This window comes from Trichomonas vaginalis, chromosome II (genome assembly GCF_026262505.1).
Source record: "Trichomonas vaginalis G3 chromosome II, whole genome shotgun sequence".
Taxonomy (NCBI): Eukaryota; Parabasalia; order Trichomonadida; family Trichomonadidae; genus Trichomonas; species Trichomonas vaginalis.
The window spans coordinates 12,229,739-12,248,606 of NC_067204.1; the positions used below are offsets into that span (position 1 = coordinate 12,229,739).

General features: G+C 32.9%; 7 protein-coding genes and 1 pseudogene across 8 annotated transcripts, besides 1 other annotated feature; 4 read left to right on the forward strand and 4 right to left on the reverse strand.

The window, feature by feature from the left end:
- Nucleotides 1–441: part of a mobile genetic element that runs on past the window's edge.
- A 150-nt stretch (nt 442–591) lies between these two features.
- TVAGG3_0531570 lies at nt 592–2,228 on the reverse strand (annotated as a pseudogene). The gene has a single exon. A coding segment is annotated over exon 1 (1,637 nt).
- Nucleotides 2,229–2,297: 69 nt separating this feature from the next.
- TVAGG3_0531580 (uncharacterized protein) lies at nt 2,298–2,513 on the forward strand (the record flags this gene model as incomplete). The annotated part of the gene is made up of 1 exon (XM_051237601.1): nt 2,298–2,513. One exon carries the CDS (start codon nt 2,298–2,300, stop codon nt 2,511–2,513), a length of 216 nt encoding a protein of 71 aa, XP_051095425.1.
- A 29-nt stretch (nt 2,514–2,542) lies between these two features.
- On the reverse strand, nt 2,543–2,779 carry TVAGG3_0531590 (N-acetylmuramoyl-l-alanine amidase family; the record flags this gene model as incomplete). The annotated part of the gene is made up of 1 exon (XM_051237602.1): nt 2,543–2,779. The coding sequence occupies one exon, from the start codon at nt 2,777–2,779 to the stop codon at nt 2,543–2,545; it is 237 nt and encodes a 78-aa protein (XP_051095426.1).
- A 1,007-nt stretch (nt 2,780–3,786) lies between these two features.
- TVAGG3_0531600 (uncharacterized protein) lies at nt 3,787–6,029 on the reverse strand (the record flags this gene model as incomplete). Its single annotated transcript, XM_001581944.2, has 1 exon — nt 4,713–5,783. One exon carries the CDS (start codon nt 5,781–5,783, stop codon nt 4,713–4,715), a length of 1,071 nt encoding a protein of 356 aa, XP_001581994.1.
- A 2,545-nt stretch (nt 6,030–8,574) lies between these two features.
- On the forward strand, nt 8,575–10,968 carry TVAGG3_0531610 (uncharacterized protein; the record flags this gene model as incomplete). Its single annotated transcript, XM_001581945.1, has 1 exon — nt 8,575–10,968. The coding sequence occupies one exon, from the start codon at nt 8,575–8,577 to the stop codon at nt 10,966–10,968; it is 2,394 nt and encodes a 797-aa protein (XP_001581995.1).
- A 48-nt stretch (nt 10,969–11,016) lies between these two features.
- On the forward strand, nt 11,017–11,862 carry TVAGG3_0531620 (guanylate cyclase protein; the record flags this gene model as incomplete). Its single annotated transcript, XM_001581946.1, has 1 exon — nt 11,017–11,862. The coding sequence occupies one exon, from the start codon at nt 11,017–11,019 to the stop codon at nt 11,860–11,862; it is 846 nt and encodes a 281-aa protein (XP_001581996.1).
- Nucleotides 11,863–12,888: 1,026 nt separating this feature from the next.
- On the forward strand, nt 12,889–14,060 carry TVAGG3_0531630 (actin; the record flags this gene model as incomplete). The annotated part of the gene is made up of 1 exon (XM_001581947.2): nt 12,899–14,029. The coding sequence occupies one exon, from the start codon at nt 12,899–12,901 to the stop codon at nt 14,027–14,029; it is 1,131 nt and encodes a 376-aa protein (XP_001581997.1).
- A 209-nt stretch (nt 14,061–14,269) lies between these two features.
- TVAGG3_0531640 (uncharacterized protein) lies at nt 14,270–18,717 on the reverse strand (the record flags this gene model as incomplete). The annotated part of the gene is made up of 1 exon (XM_001581948.1): nt 14,443–18,717. One exon carries the CDS (start codon nt 18,715–18,717, stop codon nt 14,443–14,445), a length of 4,275 nt encoding a protein of 1,424 aa, XP_001581998.1.
- Between the last annotated feature and the right edge of the window lie 151 nt (nt 18,718–18,868).

Sequence of the window (18,868 nt, forward strand, 5' to 3'; positions counted from 1 at the left end):
ATTAAAATATGATTTCTCATTTGTTATTAGTTTTGATTTCACTGCATCATCTAGAAAAATGAGTGAATGCAAAAATTCTTTATCAAAATTTGAAATAGAAAGTGTTTCAAATAATTCATCCCGTTGTTTATCAATAATTTTATCCTCTAATCCTTGCTTCTTGATTGTATTATATAATTCTTTATACATTAAAAAGTTTTTTAAATAATCTTCTGCTTCTTCTTGTGATAAATAAATAATTGGAATTTTGATTAAATGCTTTAAAGATTCAAATGTATCATCTGAAGGTGAACCTGAACGGTTGATATAAATTAACACATGTGAATGGGGGGAAGTGTTAGCAATAATGATAATTTGTTTTAATATCGTTAATGTTTTACCTTTATTTTGTTTACCAATTGCTGCAGTGATTGAATTTAAGTAACATTCAGAATATGGAATTTTCATTAATTTTTCCTTAGATAGAGCATTTCTATTATCACTCAATGCTTCATTAATCATATCATCTACGTATGTATTATATACTCCTGCTAATTCTTCATAAGAGGTGGATGAATTTAAATCCATTTAATCAAAAATAAATTTATAATTTTAAACATTTCTATTCATCAATATTTCATCATATGAACTTCTATACTGCGGTGGTGTACCTGTTGGATGATATTTCAAACCTTCATCCGGTGTCCATGTCCAATATGTAGTCCTAGTAAACCAAACCTGAGGAGGATTTGTCACCTTTGAACAGTAAGTGTCATTTTCACCCTGAATGATTGGATAAGCTTTCACTTGTACTGTAACTTGTGAGTTGAAAGTTTCTAATCCATCAAAGAATATACCCGCTCCATTACGTTGAACTGGAATAGTGCATAAGAATGAAGTTTGGTCTTTCCATGTTCTAGCTGGCGTGCCATCATCTGCATTCAGTGGTCTAGTTAATGAGTCCTCGTATTCTTCTGTGCATTCATTCACTCCATCTAAATCAGAAGCTTGAAGCATACGTGTAAAGAATATGTCGCCCACTGTGGTCATCGCTTGATCGGGGAAGTTTCTGGAATCTATAGTGACCTGAAGACCTCGAAGCATTGGATTTTCTAAAACGTTCTTTGCATTGCATTCTTCGGAAATGTTAACACAACATTTGTAACATTATGAAGAGCGTATGAGAAATCTGAGCTGATACCTTCAGGAGTGATGCAACCTCCATTTAGTGAACGAACGTCAATATGTTGAGCTGGAATCATGAATGGATCTTCCTTACTGAATAAACGTGGTATTGCTTTAACTGATTCTTCAATTAAACCATATCCTGGTGTAATACATTTATCCTCTAAAACTTCCATCTTTATGCATGAAATAATAACGTCATCAACTGTTGCGTCAGCAGATGTAGCGGCTAAGCTTGTAATTAATTTGGCAGGAAGTCCGATTTGTTGGAATTTGCGATCATATTTATAAACATGATTCATAATCTTTTCATAATTTTCATCAGTTATCTTTTCATAAACGTAATTTTGTAAATCAGCAACTCTTAACGGGTCAACCTGACAAAATACTAAAGTATCCCTGAAAACATAATATTTAAGAATGATATCACCAAATGATTTAGGATAATCATCGAACGCCTGAAATGCTAACAAATCATTTACCGGAATAATCATATCAAAAGTGATATCAACTTCTTTATTTGCGTTCTTGAAAACTTCTGAAGGGTCAATATATTTACCACATACAGAGTTATCATATTTTTGAACATTATTATATAACGAATGAACAAACTTTTTAACTTTCCTTTCTGATTTTGGTTTATATGTTGCAAATGCGAAAGATTCACGGGCGCAATCCATCTGAAGATAACCGGCATCACCTCTTTCAGTTTCTACTTCTAATTGTTTAAAGCTTTGATTTGATGATTTGTAACCAACGAATAAACGCATGCATTTAAAAGCGGCATCACATGTGAAAGCTTTATTTGAAACTAGAGTTGCTTTAACTTTACGTTTAATATATGTGTCACCTAATTGGTTCACATCATGAGCCGGATTTGTAATTCTTAAATGAGTTTGTTTATCATCAAAATATGGAGTATCAGAGTCATAGCATGAACTTTCAAGTTCTCTATAATATCTTCTACCGTCATTCTTTGCGAATATTTCATTTATCTTTTCGAATGAATGAAACACATTTCCATTAATTGATTTAGTGTTTGGCACTAAATAGTTAGTCGTCATTTATTAATAAATAAAAAATCAAAATTAAAAGATGAAAATGAATTTTTAATTTTAATGAAATAATCAACTATGGCTGTAGGTATATTTAAGAAACTGTGGGATAAAGTAAAAAGAGAAGCGAGTAAAGTTTGGGAAACATTGAAGAAGGGGGCAAATTGGATATTTAAGAATAAAGAAGCAATTAGTGACATTGCTGAATCAATAACACCAAAAGCTGCCCCAATAAGAGAAGTTTTAAATAAAGGAGAAAAAGTTTATCAAAGACTACAACCGATACTAAGATAAAAATAATTTTAAAATAATTTATTTTTCCACTATCTACCTCCTATTTTATTAAGTATTCCTTCAGCAATTCCACCAATTGCGTTACCTGCTTGTGCTCCCATCGCCGGATTACCTGCTCTAGTACCTAATACACCACCTATGATAGTTCCTGCCGTTTTCGCTACTGGTGCCAAAAAGTTTGCAACAGGTTTAATAACCTTTTTATAAACCCAACCCGCAGCTTTCTTAATTCCATCCCATAATTTTTTAAAGAATCCTGCCGCCATTTCTGATTTAATATGAAGTAAAAAATATATTTCATCACTTATATTCTAATTTTTATTTAATGATAAATGAAACCGATTTTAAAAATAAAAGAAACAGAGGAGGAAGAAATAAATGAAAGTGGAAATGTTCAACAAAAAATAAACGTTGTTAAACCAATTACTGAAATAAAAATTTTTTCATCTGTTGAAGAATTTAATGACTATTATGCCAATAATAAAAAATTATTTGAAGAATTGACAACATGTAAATTGAATAAAATGTTTAAAGTTGATGGATTCAAAATTTCAAAAATAAAAGGGGTGGTTAGTTTGAAATCTATTCCTCAATCAAGAATCACCTCATTAATGAAAATTGATGATTTAACAAAAAGAATAGAAGAGATTGAAGAAAGAATGAATCAAATAATTGATTTCATAAATTCAAATAATCATTAGTTTCTAATTTCTTTTACTCGTTTATGAGGTCTTTGATTATGACTTCATTGATTCCATTCAGGATTTAAACAATGTTTAATTAATCGCGGAATATCTGACATCATCTATATATATATAGCTTCTTTTATTTTTCATTACATTATGTATGGGCTGAGTGTAAATGTCTTACAATTTTGAATATTTTTAAATCTTGATTTATTTGTAAACGTAAGAATAAAAACCGTAAGAATCATACATTTTTTACTTCATATGTTAAAAAAAATGATACAAAATCGTTCAATATTGTATGAATTCTTACGTTTTCAAAAAAAGTCACACAACCCGTTATATATACTACTGAGTTGGATTTGATTTCGATGATGCTATGTTATAATCCCAAAAATAGAATATCATTAGATGATGCCCTACATCATAAATTTTTCAACAATCGCCCATTTCCATTGCTAAATACAATCAAAAATATAGAAGAAAATGATTTAGCAAAATTGAATTAGGTAATTGTAATTAATTATTTATTATTTTGAATTATTATTAAAGATTATTAAATTAATTTGTTAAGAGTGAATTTATCTATTTTGTTCAGTTTCTCAATTTTTCATTTAGGCTTCTCTTTACACATGTAGACATTCATTAGAAATAGTGTAAAAAAGTTGAAATTATGAAATTATCTTTTTTTATTATTCAAAAAACCTGAATTGATTTGAGACATACTATAAAATATATAAACTGTGATAACGTAAATAAGTCTTGATTAAAAACAATGTGAAATTATGAAGTTCTCTTTTTTTATTATTCAAAAAACCTGAGTTGATTTGAGACATACTATAAAATATATAAACTGTGATAACGTAAATAAGTCTTGATTAAAAACAATGTGAAATTATGAAGTTCTCTTTTTTTATTATTCAAAAAACCTGAGTTGATTTGAGACATACTATAAAATATATAAACTGTGATAACGTAAATAAGTCTTGATTAAAAACAATGTGAAATTATGAAGTTCTCTTTTTTTATTATTCAAAAAACCTGAGTTGATTTGAGACATACTATAAAATATATAAACTGTGATAACGTAAATAAGTCTTGATTAAAAACAATGTGAAATTATGAAGTTCTCTTTTTTTATTATTCAAAAAACCTGAGTTGATTTGAGACATACTATAAAATATATAAACTGTGATAACGTAAATAAGTCTTGATTAAAAACAATGTGAAATTATGAAGTTCTCTTTTTTTATTATTCAAAAAACCTGAGTTGATTTGAGACATACTATAAAATATATAAACTGTGATAACGTAAATAAGTCTTAATTTGGGAATTATCTTATCAATTTTGGAATTTTTATATTTCAATTTCAATTAATATGCTATGACTTAAATCTATATTGTCATTTTGGCTATCAACCAACACGCATGGCTGAGTCATTACTTGTTAATGAAAAAAAATTAAGAGATAGAGGTGAAAAAAAGCGCCCGATAACAAACAATGAATTATTACTTAATGAAGAGGTGTATCGCCCATTGTAGCTGTTGCATCATGAATTGTTGAAGTATTGGTAGTGTCATCGATGCTGATTTCGCCTCTTGATGACTCGTATGAGAGTACTGACTTAGAATAATCTGAATCTTCTGTGTTTGATTGGTTTGAAGAGCCAGATTCAGCAGAATGAGAGTATTCTTGGTCGACATCCTCGATCTGCTTCTTGTTATGCTTATTGACGATGATAATAACAGCGCTCAAAGCAGCAACAGCAACGAGTGCGATTACGCCACCAATAATTATCTCAACTGGGAGCTTTTGAGTCTGTTCTGATGGTGATGATGTTGAGCTACCTGATTCTGTGGGTGATGTGATGACTGTTTCCGCGTAGGAGTTGTCAACATCTTTAATTGTGGCAATTGAAGGAGCCTGTGGGATAATTCCGGCGAACTGTGGAACTCCTAACTTGGACTTGAGGGTAGCGCTGATCTGAGCTTGGTAGATGGTGACTTCATTTGATTTTTCATTTGCAAGTTGGATATTTCCGAAAGAAACGCGGTTGAATGATCCGCTCTTTTCATTTCTGAAGGAATTGGACTCAATTGGGGTATCGATATCATTGATTGTCGCCTGTAAATTTTTATTTCTGACAGACACTTCATCTCCGAGCAATAACAGTTCCTCTGATATGGTTGAATTCTTGGAAGCCTTAATGGAGATATTATATTCAGTAACGGTCTTTGAGCTGAAATATGTATTAACTTTCTGAGTGGAACCTGTTACTGAAGTTGTTGTCTTGGAGAGAGTTGATGCTGGGAAGTATTTAACAGTTTGGGCTGTAGGAGAAAGAAGAATGACATATGCTTTCGAGTTAATATTTACAATGCTTCCGGCTTTTGCTGGACCTAAGTAGTTAAAAGAGCCAATTTGGTTTTCTTCCTGCCAGTAGGCTTCAACGCGAAGGTCTGTGCCAAAGAAGAAGCCTGGAGTTACGAAAATACATTTCTTTTTATTTTCTTGAATCTCGTAAGTTGCGTCTTCTGTATAATAAGCATCGCTGCATTCATCTGGGATTGTTAAAGATGTCATAACTTCGTTGGTTAAAGAGTATGATAATTGTAAGAAAAAGGATGGAAACATTTGAATTTAATATTGGTTCCAATCGTAAAGCTCTCAATTTTACAGCACGTTATCGGAGATGTTGTTCATGATAGTACCAATAATAAAATAACAAATTATCAAAAAATTGAATTACGATTAATTCTGTCATTCAAAATAATTTTTATGAAATTTCGAATCAGCAATAACATATGAAATCGCTATTGAAAATTCTTGCTGAAAACTTCATACAGTTCATTATTTTTACCGTAGACAAAAAATTCCATGTTCGAAATTTATCTCAAGGTGCCACTTTTGAAATAGTCTAGCTGTCAAAAAACTCGGTAAAGTTGGGAAAAATGTGTCAATTTTTTCCTCATTTTTAAAATATGTAAATGAAGGGATATGCTTGCCAAGAAGCAGATGAATTTCTGAAAATGCTGTTTTTAGGAAAAGAGGTAAATAAGCATGCATGGAATATTCTTTCGTTTTGCACTTTTGGATAATATAATTTTGAAGCCTATCTTAATTTTTCAAATTTTGTGTCTATTATTGAACTACTATAATCCCTTATCAGTTGTATTATCAGAGTCAATGATGCCAGATTGACTTTTGCATTTTTTTTCATGGCTCCCTATAATAAGCATAGCATAATGTTCATGATTTTATATATCTTTTCCGATATGTAAGTAAGTAATGGTGCTGTGTATTCGAGGAATTTCTTACCAATATAGATTTAGAAGAGAAAATAATTCAATCTAGTATGATGGATCATATTTATCCTTCCAAGCCAAAATGTATTTCACCAAAGAGCTAAATAACTAGACATAAAAAAATTGTATTTGGAATCACATGTAAACAATCAGAAGAAGCTAGAAAACACCTTCAGGCACCAAATTTGGCTGAAATATCTAGATAGGATATGCAAAGGGCCACATAATTTTTCTGCAGGATATGAAGCTCATTCAAATGGTATTTACGGATGTGATCAAGCAGTACTTAAGGCAGGGTATAAAGCTTGAGTTGATAGAAACTCAGATTTCAGGATCTCATGATGCAAAACGACATAGATTTAATATATGCAAAAGTGTTATTGTCTTTCTCTTCCCTATTAATCCAAATGAACTTGTAATGCAACTTTATTTAGTAAGCGAGTTTTTCTTGCTTCCAAATGAAGTAAGAAAAATTAATAAAACCCATATTATCTTAAAAGCTTGTTTTTAACCATATCAATGCGTTAATTCCCTTAGTTATTATGAGTCAACATCCGTGAATGCATGTATCATTCCAAATTGTTCATTGAAGAGTAAGATTCCTATTGTTTTATTGTGAAAATATAATATTCATATAAAATTGACATTGGAAATTAATATCACATCTATTTATATAACAAGTGTATGCTTTAAATATATATTCGGAGTTTGGCTGGCAATTTTGTCAGAATTTAATGAATCGATTTTCTACGAAATATAATGAAGCAATTGTACCATAGGTGCTTCTGCTTCAACGTAATCATGATAAGATTGGAGAGGAAGCCTTTGTAAAATTAAACCTCAAAAGCGAATTTTAATTTATTGAAATCAGATGCTTTCTTTGGGATATTTATAATATTTTTAATTTTTTATATTATCTATCAATTTAATTTAATTTTTTGTTAAGGTTATTTGAACGAAATCTTTTATTTTGATTCAAAAGAAATCTCAAATCTTGGATAAATTAAATACAGCCTCAATTCAGAAAATTGAATGTCATCGTTCTTCTACAAATTTTATGCAATTTATTCGAAAAAATATTGTTACCTATCATACAATGTTTCTTAACGATTTTTATTCAATTGAATTTGATAGCAAATAATCGTTTTTTCTTTACAATTTTAATTGAGATGGGGAAAGAATGTTTCCCCATCTCCAGCGATTTAATGGAATGGGGAAAATTTTATCACTTCTTCCATTATATAAGCTCCAAGTCAGAGAGATCAAAGAATTTTAGGCAACATCTTCAAATGTTGCTTCCATTGTATTGTGGTATTAAACTTTCAATGTTATCAGTTACATTAGTATCTTTTAATGATAATAAAGGATGCCAGTTCATTGGAAAAATCCTTGCACAACTTATTTTACTACAATTTCTTGGCCACGATTTTGTTAACATACTTTTATTCTCATCTGTTTTGCTTTTTACAATTATCCTTCTATACTATTATCATCGAATGGATAAAATGATTCTACATCATTCCACAAAGCTAATTAATTTTATTATCCAAGAAATCTCTCCGCTTTTTTCTAATTATTCTGCTTCGTACATACAGATTGAGGCAGAAGATATCTATAACAATCATCGTCATTATTTTTTATTGTCCATTGCAACCTTTACATATATTATTCTAGCGATTTATACATTTATTGGCGCAACATTTAGAGGTTCTACGCCATCAATTACGAGTATTAGTCATTCATTTTGGAAGCACGAACACTATTTTTATCTGACACAGGTGCCGAATGTTGTACAACAAATATGGATCGTCGCACATACGTGGAAGCATGGGTTAATACTAACTCTTTCAATAAGTTTACTTGCATCACTCTCAATGTTTATTTGGTGTTCATCAATACCTTTTATAACAGAACAATCAAACATTTTTGCTACGAACGTATTTGGTTTGACTTCAACGTTCCTTATTTTTCAGATTCTTAAGGCTTACAACTTAATCTCAAATTTCACATTTTTATTATTACTTGTTTTAAGCTCTTTGGCATGGTTTATGTTTTTGGGTAAGGTATTCATGGATTTTTTCGCTTGGGTAATTCTAAAACGAACAAAATTTGAATCTCATGATTTATTTGATGCTGATAACTTCATTCAGTTACCTAGACTTAGGCCATCTCTCTTCTTAAAGCTCACGAGACTCCTTATTGTTCGTGGTTACAAAGATATTCATGCGATCTTAGTAGCCGCCATTGAAAACGAAAGTAACCACAATCTTATATTGGAATGTTCTAAGATGTTGATGGTTCATTCGATTATTCCATATCATCTTCGTCAAAAGATCCGAGAAATAGCTATCAAACAATATTCTTTCATTTCCAAGCCTTTGTTATGCGAGATACAGTATTTCATTGACAAACTGAAGATCAATGCAGTTGACGTTGAACAATCTATTGCAATCATGGAAGATATGAAGCAAAAAACTAAAATTGCACTTTACGCGTTCTCAAATTCACTTTGTGAAAATTTCTTAGAAAAACAAAAATTTACATGTGCATTGAATTATGCCATAACAGCACAGATGCTTATGGATATGGCCGAATACGCGTTAGAAGGTAATCCGCTTTCAATGGAGCTAAATTTGTGTTTTGCAGATTATTTGAACAAAGTCAGTGGAGATTTCATCAGAAACGTTGAACTCCGTAAACAAGCTGTTTCAATTAAGACGAGTTTCATTAAAACAGATGACGATTCGCGACTTTCCATGAAAATTAAATCAATTGATAATATTTCACCCAACACAACAGAAGATTTGCAGCAAATTATATCCCATCAAAAGGCTTTAGATAATATCAGTCATTTACCACTGATATTGATAACAATTTTAGCAGTTTTCTTCGGAATATTATTTTTCTTCCCAGTTGTGTCATTAAATGATTATATCAATAATGGCGCAATCAATCCTAACTATTACTTCGATCACCAGCATTCTCCTGTTCATTTCAAGATATATTTTGCAATCTCGACGCTGCAAACTTACATGGCGTTGTTTAATGCAACAAAGAATTGCTCTGTTTGTAAGTATTCTTATCCTATTAGTATTACAACGATACAACAGTATTTGAACAGTATTACGTGTCCTATTGATGATAAACCGATATTTAATGGTGCAAGTGATGATGCTCCGGCATTTGCAGAAGATTACTACTTTTTCATGGCGAACAAGTTCATTAGATATGATAATGACACGGAATTAGAAGATTATTTACGGAAATCTTATCACGATTTAAGCAATCTCACGGTTGTTTTTGATTCAATCATTGACAGATATTTGATGTGTTCTAATGACATCAAAGATGAAAAGAAGTTGCTGCAATACATCATTCCTTGTGCTGTTTTTGTTTTATTTTTCATTTTATTTATTATTGTTGTTTATTGTCTTTTTGTTCCAACGATTTATAAGATTGTACATATTTTTGGTAGCATCGAACTACAAACTCTTGAAGAGTTTAGATCGAATTTGTTCATTACCATTCATCACCAAAATTCAAGTACTTTTGAACATGAAATTGAAGTCGACAATGATGGAGCTTTAGATTTGGAAGAAATAGAAGCAGAAGATAATGCTCATATCGGACAAACAAATTATAATGGCTTGATTGAACAGTCAATACGTGCTCCTGTCGCTGTGAAATGGTTTGACCTAGCAAGGCCAGGTACATTGCTTTTTTATTTGATTATTTTGTTTGTTATAAGATATTTAATGCCTCCTTTGACTACTTATCTTTATAACAATGTTAGACAGGATTATATAAGTGATAACTTAATTATCATGGAAGAGATCAATAACATTTCATCCCTTTTGATTCAAATCGATACATTCTTTGCAAACATGGCTGGTTTGGATGATGTCCATGCTTCTAAAATAAATTTAAGCGAAAATTGGGGTGAAAATGTTACAAAAGCTGCGACAAAATGGAATAATTTTCTTGATATTCAAAGTAACATGACAAAGAGAGAGAAAGTTGCTGCAATTATTGACATACTAAATGTATTTCCAGCAGTCTTTAATCGCATGCACACTAATTACAGATTATTCCAAGATACTGTTGCAAAATACGCTGAATCTTTTCATTGGATGTTAACTTTCATCATTTTTTTCACTTATATGATATTTATGACTAGGTTTATCTCTGCTCAGAAGTTTATCCTTAAGAACTTGAAGCACTTGGTTTTAATCCTTCATAGCAAGTATGCATCGACTGTTTCGATAATGATTAATAACTTGTCTTTTGAAAATTATTCAAACAAAGATTTCTCAATTGACAAAACTTCTGAAATCATTACTTCGCAGATATCAGATGTTGTTATATTCTTTAACAATGATTTAATAATAACAGGAATGAATCAGCAGGCGTCGGCACAATTTGGCAAACTTTTGGATAAATATAAAATTAAAAAATTAGATTAAATAATTCCAACGGAATGTAACAAAGATTTCTATAACTTTATTACATCTATGTCATCTCCATTGGGAATTCATGCGAGAAAACACTTCGAATTCATTTGTCAGGCAAAAATTTCCACAAGAACTAAATATACAGGTACATTGATACCATTGTTCACATGTACAGACACAAACTACTCATTGATAATGCGCGACTATACAGATATACTGAATATGAGAGAAGAATTGAACTTATTAAACAGATCTGTTCACAGTTTGCTAAAAAGACTTGTGCCTCCATACATTTCTGATATAATGACTAACAACCACATGAAAGACGTATTTGTCTCTCATGAATCTGCAGTTGCAGCGATGTGTTTGAAACCAAGTCAAGAAATTGTTTCTCAAGATAGTGATCTTCTTGATGATTGTGATATAACACAAGTCTGTATCTCAATTGTCGACAAAGTACTTGGTAGTTATCAAGATATTTCAAGAATCAGAACATTTAACGGAAACTTTTTATTTGTTACATCATTATTCAATGATGATGAGAAAACTGATAAGGTGACATACTTACTCTCATTCCTGGAAGAAGCTGTCGCAGAAATTAACAAATATATGATGTTCAAAATGCTTGTTTCATGCACAATATCCTACGGAGGACCTATTTATGCATGTATAACAGGCATTTCCAAGACAATGTTCGATGTTTTAGGCAATGAATTGACTGAATGCTTCGACAACCTTGATATTGTTCCCCCAGGTAAGATTATTTTTACAAGTGAAGCATATGATAGGATGAAAGATCACTCAATATCAAGTCAATTCATACCGCCAAGGCAGTTGAAGAAAAAAGTTTATATAATGAACAATTATTTAGGAATGAATTTCAATAGTGTATCACCTGAGTTGTAACAATTTCAATTATTATATTATTTTTGTATTGTTTTATGTACATTTTTTATGTAAAATATTTATCATGCTTTATCGAAAAGAATCGTTCATGAATAACGATTACTAGTGTTTTTATATATAATTATTTCGACGGAGCTTAGCAAATGAAGACCGTAGCGAAATCAATCTATCAGAATATGTCAGGCACTGGCTATTCTCATTATTTTTGTGATGTGTCGGCATATGCTAAAAAAGTTAAATAATTGTGATTGGACACTTTTAGATGTTCAATATTGATCTAAATATAAAATCAATATATAACAGTAACAATCAAATAGTGTTTATGAAAAGATAGACGAACTATCTTTTGCGTTACTATAATTCGAATGATATCATATTTTTTAACTTTTTTAGCGAAGACGTAGTTTTTCGACATAATATTTTTGAATAACGATATAGTTTCTCCAAAAATTTATGTTTTGGGGAACTTAAACGAATGTCAGAATATTGGAAAAAAAATTATGAGGACATTTTCGTAATCAAATAACAGATTTGTAACTTATATGTACGTTTAATTCTGAAATCAAGCGTAATTTCGAAATGGGTAAGATAATATCGTGATGTCTGATGTGAAATTAGTAAAAAGAATAAAAATTTTATGAATGGTTCTTTGATATTAATACCATTCATGATAATCGTTATAATTTATAAAACATTTTGTAGTTCAGTGCAATCAATATTTGTGAATTGTCAAATTTATTCTCAAAATTTTGAGAGCAATTGATTGGAATAAAGATATAGAAAATATATTTATTGATAGAAATAGCAAAATTGGCCAGATATAATATCGGAAATAAAATGACATCACTTCACATTGTCCCTTTGAAAATTTGATCTTTGAGGAAAATATTCCGGAAACCACATATATATGTATAATATCGAAAGATTAAAAAAATTAAGAAGGGACTTAGATGTCCTGGTTATAAATTTTGAGGACTCTAACCGTTGTCTAAAGAAGTGAAATGATTGGAATGTTAACTTCATTTCATTTTCTGGAATGGCTGAAGAAGACGTTCAGACACTCGTTATCGATAACGGCTCTGGTATGTGCAAGGCCGGCTTCTCTGGCGATGAAGCCCCACGCTCTGTTTTCCCATCCGTTGTTGGCCGTCCAAAATACAAACAACAATTAGTTGGTGGCAACGCCAAGGATGTCTTCGTCGGTGATGAAGCTTGCTCCAAGGCTGGTGTCCTCATCCTCAAGTACCCAATTGAACACGGTATCGTCAACAACTGGGATGATATGGAAAAGATCTGGCACCACACATTCTACAACGAACTTCGTGTTGACCCAACAGAGCACCCAGTTCTTCTTACAGAAGCCCCACTCAACCCAAAGGCTAACCGTGAGAAAATGATCTCCCTCATGTTCGACACATTCAATGTCCCATCCTTCTATGTCGGCATCCAGGCTGTTCTTTCCCTCTACTCCTCTGGCCGTACAACAGGTATCGTTTTCGATGCTGGTGATGGTGTTTCCCACACAGTTCCAATTTACGAAGGCTACTCCCTTCCACACGCCATCATGAGACTTAACCTCGCTGGCCGTGATCTCACAGCCTGGATGGTCAAGCTTCTCACAGAGCGTGGCAATGCTTTCAACACAACAGCCGAAAAGGAAATCGTTCGTGACATCAAGGAGAAGCTTTGCTATGTCGCCCTCGACTTCGATGCTGAAATGGAGAAGGCCGCTACAGACTCCTCCATCAACGTCAACTACACACTTCCAGATGGCAACGTCATCACAATCGGCAATGAGCGCTTCCGCTGCCCAGAAATGCTCTTCAAGCCATACTTCGATGGTATGGAATACGATGGTATCGACAAGACACTCTTCGACTCCATCATGAAGTGCGATATCGATGTTCGTAAGGATCTCTACGCTAACATCGTTCTTTCTGGTGGCACAACAATGTTCCAGGGCATCGCCGAACGTCTTGACAAGGAAATCACAGCTCTTGCTCCACCAACAATGAAGGTCAAGATCGTCGCCCCAGAAGAGCGTAAGTACGCCGTTTGGGTCGGTGGCTCCATCCTTGCTTCCCTCGCTACATTCCCACAGATGGTTATCACCAAGGAGGAATACGACGAGGCTGGCCCATCCATCGTTCACCGCAAGTGCTTCTAAACAATTTCGGTATAATATATTTCAAAATTAATTAACTTTTTTCTTTAGTGAACCTGTTTTGGAAATCACTTCATTAATATTGTGTTTTAATGGTTTATATGTGACCAATACGATGTACCCTGAACATTTCTTTTCCAATATGATTTTTACCTTTCACCAAATACAAGTATCATGCTAATTAAAGTGCCTGATTTGCATTGTATTCTTTAACTATACATAATTGAATCAATCAATAACACTTGATAATTGTGTATTATTCCTTGTTGATTTAAAAGAATATCTTTTGATATTTTGAAGTAAATTAAATTATTCTTCATCAAATCATAGAGATAAACTAAAACAAGACATTTATAGTAAGTTAATCAATTTATTAATAAAAATACAAATTTAAATAATACAAAATACTAATTGAATTACTCGTTGACCATTCCAATCTTCTTTAGAACATTGAGAAGTTGAGGATCAATTCCTTCATCCAAGTCTTCGTAGTGAGCAATCTGTGAGTACGAGCTAGAGTCGTCAGATCTATTGTCATCTCTATCCAAAGGACTTGAAATTGGTCTAGGAATTGCAGAAACATCAATAGGAACGATGTTTGCATTTTCGCATTCCTTCATCATATAATCATTTTCGTGGCTCAATCTATCATCGGTTATCTCAACGAATGACAGCAATCTCTTGTACTCCTCGTACGATCTCTTGTAGCTCAACCTGTTGTGCTGGTCCTTGACTTTGTCGCTGTTTTCGTTTGAGCTGAATTCCTGTTCAATTGCCGTACTTAATCCGTCCTTTAATCCATTGAATTCGTCGATCAAATTCTTACGACTTTCCTGGAGTTCTTGGAGTTCCTTTCTTTGTATTTCTCTGTCTTTGACCAAGTTATGATACTCCAGAGCGTTTTCGAAGAGAGATTTCCTTTCGTTCTGCATTTCTTCGAATATGTCTGTGATCAAGTTTTGGTCGTGTTTCGGCAGAGTCGTTGAAGGAACAGTTAATTTCGGCCTTGGAATTGCGAATGCGTGAGAAACTTTGTTTCCTAAGTAACGACTTGTTTCAGTGAATGCGTCGATGTCGTCTTTCGTGAACTCGAAATGCGACATGCCGTCATTCTCAAGGAACTGATTGGCTGGGTCAATAACTGCCTTCAAACGAGAAATGGCCAAAATAATTCTCAAAGCATTTTCAATTTCTTTTGAATTTTCTTTTTCGTTTTCGAGAATTAATTTGTGGAACTCGTGATAAACAGCATTGACTTCCTTAGAATTATAGCTAGAGAGATTGTTCTCGAGCCTAGAAATCAATTTATAGATCTCTTCCGATTTCTTTAAATTGGCGGTTTTGACAAACAATTTACATTTTCCAAACAAAATGTCATAATTTACACCGTTGCTTAAGAAAATGTTTTCGATTGTTGACACGCAATGACTGAGTTTTTCTATTGCTTCCAATGTCAACTTCATTGTTGGCTTTATAGAACTTGCGAAGTTCCTTATTGACAAGCATTGCGAAAACAGATTTGAGTTTGCATCGTTTGTAAATGCTCCTGAAGAACTTAATTTCAAAGCCAATGTTGTAACATATTTGATGAATCTCAAATAATTAAATGTTCGACACAAAGAGAGTTGTACTAGTTGAGAATCAGAGATTTCGCCAATGAGAAGAGCTAATGTATCATGATGTTCCAAGAATGAAATAAACGTGTGTAATTTCTTGTAAACATCTGTAAAATCTTGTCTATTTTTGAAATATTTTCTCAAATTCAAAGCGGTTTTGCCAAAACTTATAACGGAATCCAAACTTAATCCGCCAGAAGTCAGCAAACTAAACAATGAATGCAATGGCTCTGTCTCGTCATTATATTCCGGCAAGTTCCTCTTTATTTCCTTTGCGATGTCATCGATCTGGCAAATGTTGATTCGCCAGTGATGTTCAATGAATCTGTTCGCGTAGGAATCACCGTAATGACCAAGTTCGTAATCGTCATCAATTGAAACGAAACCGTAATCTTTAACTTTGATCAACAAACTCGTGTAATCTCTTGTCATCGCCAATATCCTGTAATGACCGAGATTTGAGTACGTGCTTGTTACATCCTCGTTAAATTCAGCCTGACAGATCATTTGCATGTGTCCGATTGCTCTGTTTTCTTTTTCGCAGAGAACAGGGGCTTCGACAAGTTGCCACAAATCATCGGCCAATTTAGGGAATTCAGTCAATCTCGGGAGATTTATACACATTGGCTTGATTTGTTGGACGCCGTCGACATCAGTCATTCTACACAGTTGGCTTACGATATCTATCCATTGAACTAAATTGTTGTATTCATTGTCGTCGTCTTTGAGAAAAGCAGCTCCCAAAATTGAACCCAGAGACATTTTCATTGTGTTCAAAAGTGAAATTCTTTGTTGTACCATTCCACTTTGTAACTTATTCTGCATCAATCTCTGTACATCAATCAAGAGATTGCAGCCTGCTGGTTCTAACAAACTGTGGCCCTCAAAGATCTCTTCGTTGGACACGAAATGAGCAAAGAATCTCATATAAGTCAGTTGCAAAGCATTGGAATAAGTTATTAAATTACCAAGATCTAAACAATAAAATAGTTGGTGTAAATAGTTCAAATCTATTAATTTCTTATAGATTTTTTCGTAGTTTTCGCATTCTTTGTTTGTATTCTCGTCATTAAATATTTTTTCTATGTTTTCATATTGTTTTTCTTCTTCTTTTGTTTGAGAAAGTTCACTTTTCTTCATAATAATGAATTGTTTCAATTTTTTTATTATGTTTAGTAATTGCGAACCATCAACCATCTTTTCCTTCATGTCCTTAGCGAAAGCGTTGAATCTGGTTGTTCCATCCTTGAATGTATCATTTATAAAGTCAGCAGTTTCATTCATGAACTCAAAAATCGAAGGGAAAATTAATTTGTCAACAGAAAATTTTTCATTTTTCTTGTTGATTATTTGTATTCCTGCTTCTTCGATTTTGTTGGCCAAATTCGAGATGAAATCTGCATAGTTACAGTTGACTTCGTGTACATGGATGTTTGACCTTATATAAGGACCAACTTCGTAATTCGAAATCAAAGGGAAATTGAGTTTTAATATGTCAACTTTGACATTGTATTCCGCGGCGTATTTGTTGAGTCCGTCAACAGCTCTCGCCATCTGTGAAACGGGGATTATTATGTCAAACAATTCTTTGAAAAGGACAAAGGCGTGGTCGAATATTTTCGGGTGGTTTTGGAGGTTTTCTTTCACAATTTTTCTGCCAGTTTCGAGGGATTTAATGATGCAGTTGATTTTCGTCATCGGAGACTTGATTAAGTAGCAGTCTCTGACGAACTGGCTCAAGTTCGCAATGCATGGATCATTCTCCGAGAAGATTTTGGCATTTTGAAGTGATCGAAACTGGGAAATCAAAATATCTAATTCCTGGAGATTGACGAGGAAGTTTGAACTGGTGAAAGACATGTCCAAGCGGTCGAAGAAGTGCTGCATCTCGTTGAACACGGATTGTATCGATTGGACAATCACGGCGTTGCTTGGATGAGTCATTTCACTCAGTTTCGATACCCAAAATGCGGCCAAAACAGGAGATTCGGAGGCACAGTCCAAAGAAAGCAAAGGAGCAAGAAGATTTTGAAGCATCTCGGCTCGCTTGCTTTTACTGGACTTCTTTTCTTCATCGTTCATGTCTTCTTCGCTGATTTCATCTTCATCATCATCTTCTCCTTCATCTTCTTCATCAATTTCTTCGTCATCTTCTTCTGCCTTGGCTACTGAATCTTGGCCTGAGTACTCTTCGTCCTTAGGAGCAACGGATTCGTCTTCTGATGATTCATTCTCTGGAACGTAGTTTCCGTTGGGATGTACACTGCGGGTGGATATATGTACTGGCTCTGTATTCAATGTTTCGAGGATGATCGAGCAGTTTTCGTAAAGTGTATGTCCTAATAAAATTGTTTTGAAGTCAATGATGACGATTTGGGACTTCATACAGCATTCAATGTATTTGTTTTCGTATTTGTCGCCTAAATCCTTCACAATATTGCCAACAGCTTCGTTGAATTGAAGGGATTGTTGTAATTTGGTATAAATGTCAGTAATATTGTCGAGAGTTAGTAGTTTGTTGATGCTCTGGCATGATCCTAACACATCTTGATGGCATGACTCTAAGTTGTCATATGCCATGGCAAATTCTGAATTTGAATTGATTAAATCTTGAAAGTTTTCATGAATTGCATTGAGTTCTTTTGATGTCTTAGATAAGCATGCCATTATGGTGCCCTTAATATCCTCTGTATTGACATGTTTGAATATATCAATCAAATTAGCAACAATAATCTGGAATTTCTCTCGTGATGTCTGTGTAACTTTCTTTCCATCGAATTTCTGAACTAATTCTAGGTATTCATCGATAGCTTTTTTGAAGATTTGTAAATTTGAAGAAGAAATGAAAATCGATCTTTCAAAAAACATCCGATATTTAACGAAGACTTTATAATTCTTCATTAAACTCTGATAGAGACTAGAATTTTCTTTGTCTCCGAAAAATTTTTCACTTTCTGGATCATTTTCTTCAACAAGAGGCTCTGATAATTTGATAAACTCATCTATGATAGGCATAGTTAAATCGAGGTCATTATGAGAAAGGTCCTCTAGATTTATCTGAGTACCTGACTCCATAAAAATAATTTTTGAAAAATAAAATATACAGGGTTTTATTCCCCCCTCAAATAGATAAAAAATTCTTTCAGAAAAATTAGTTAAACCAAGTTGTTTAAATTTCATTTTATATGGCCAATCTAAATTTAAATAACTTTCGGTCTTTGAGAAA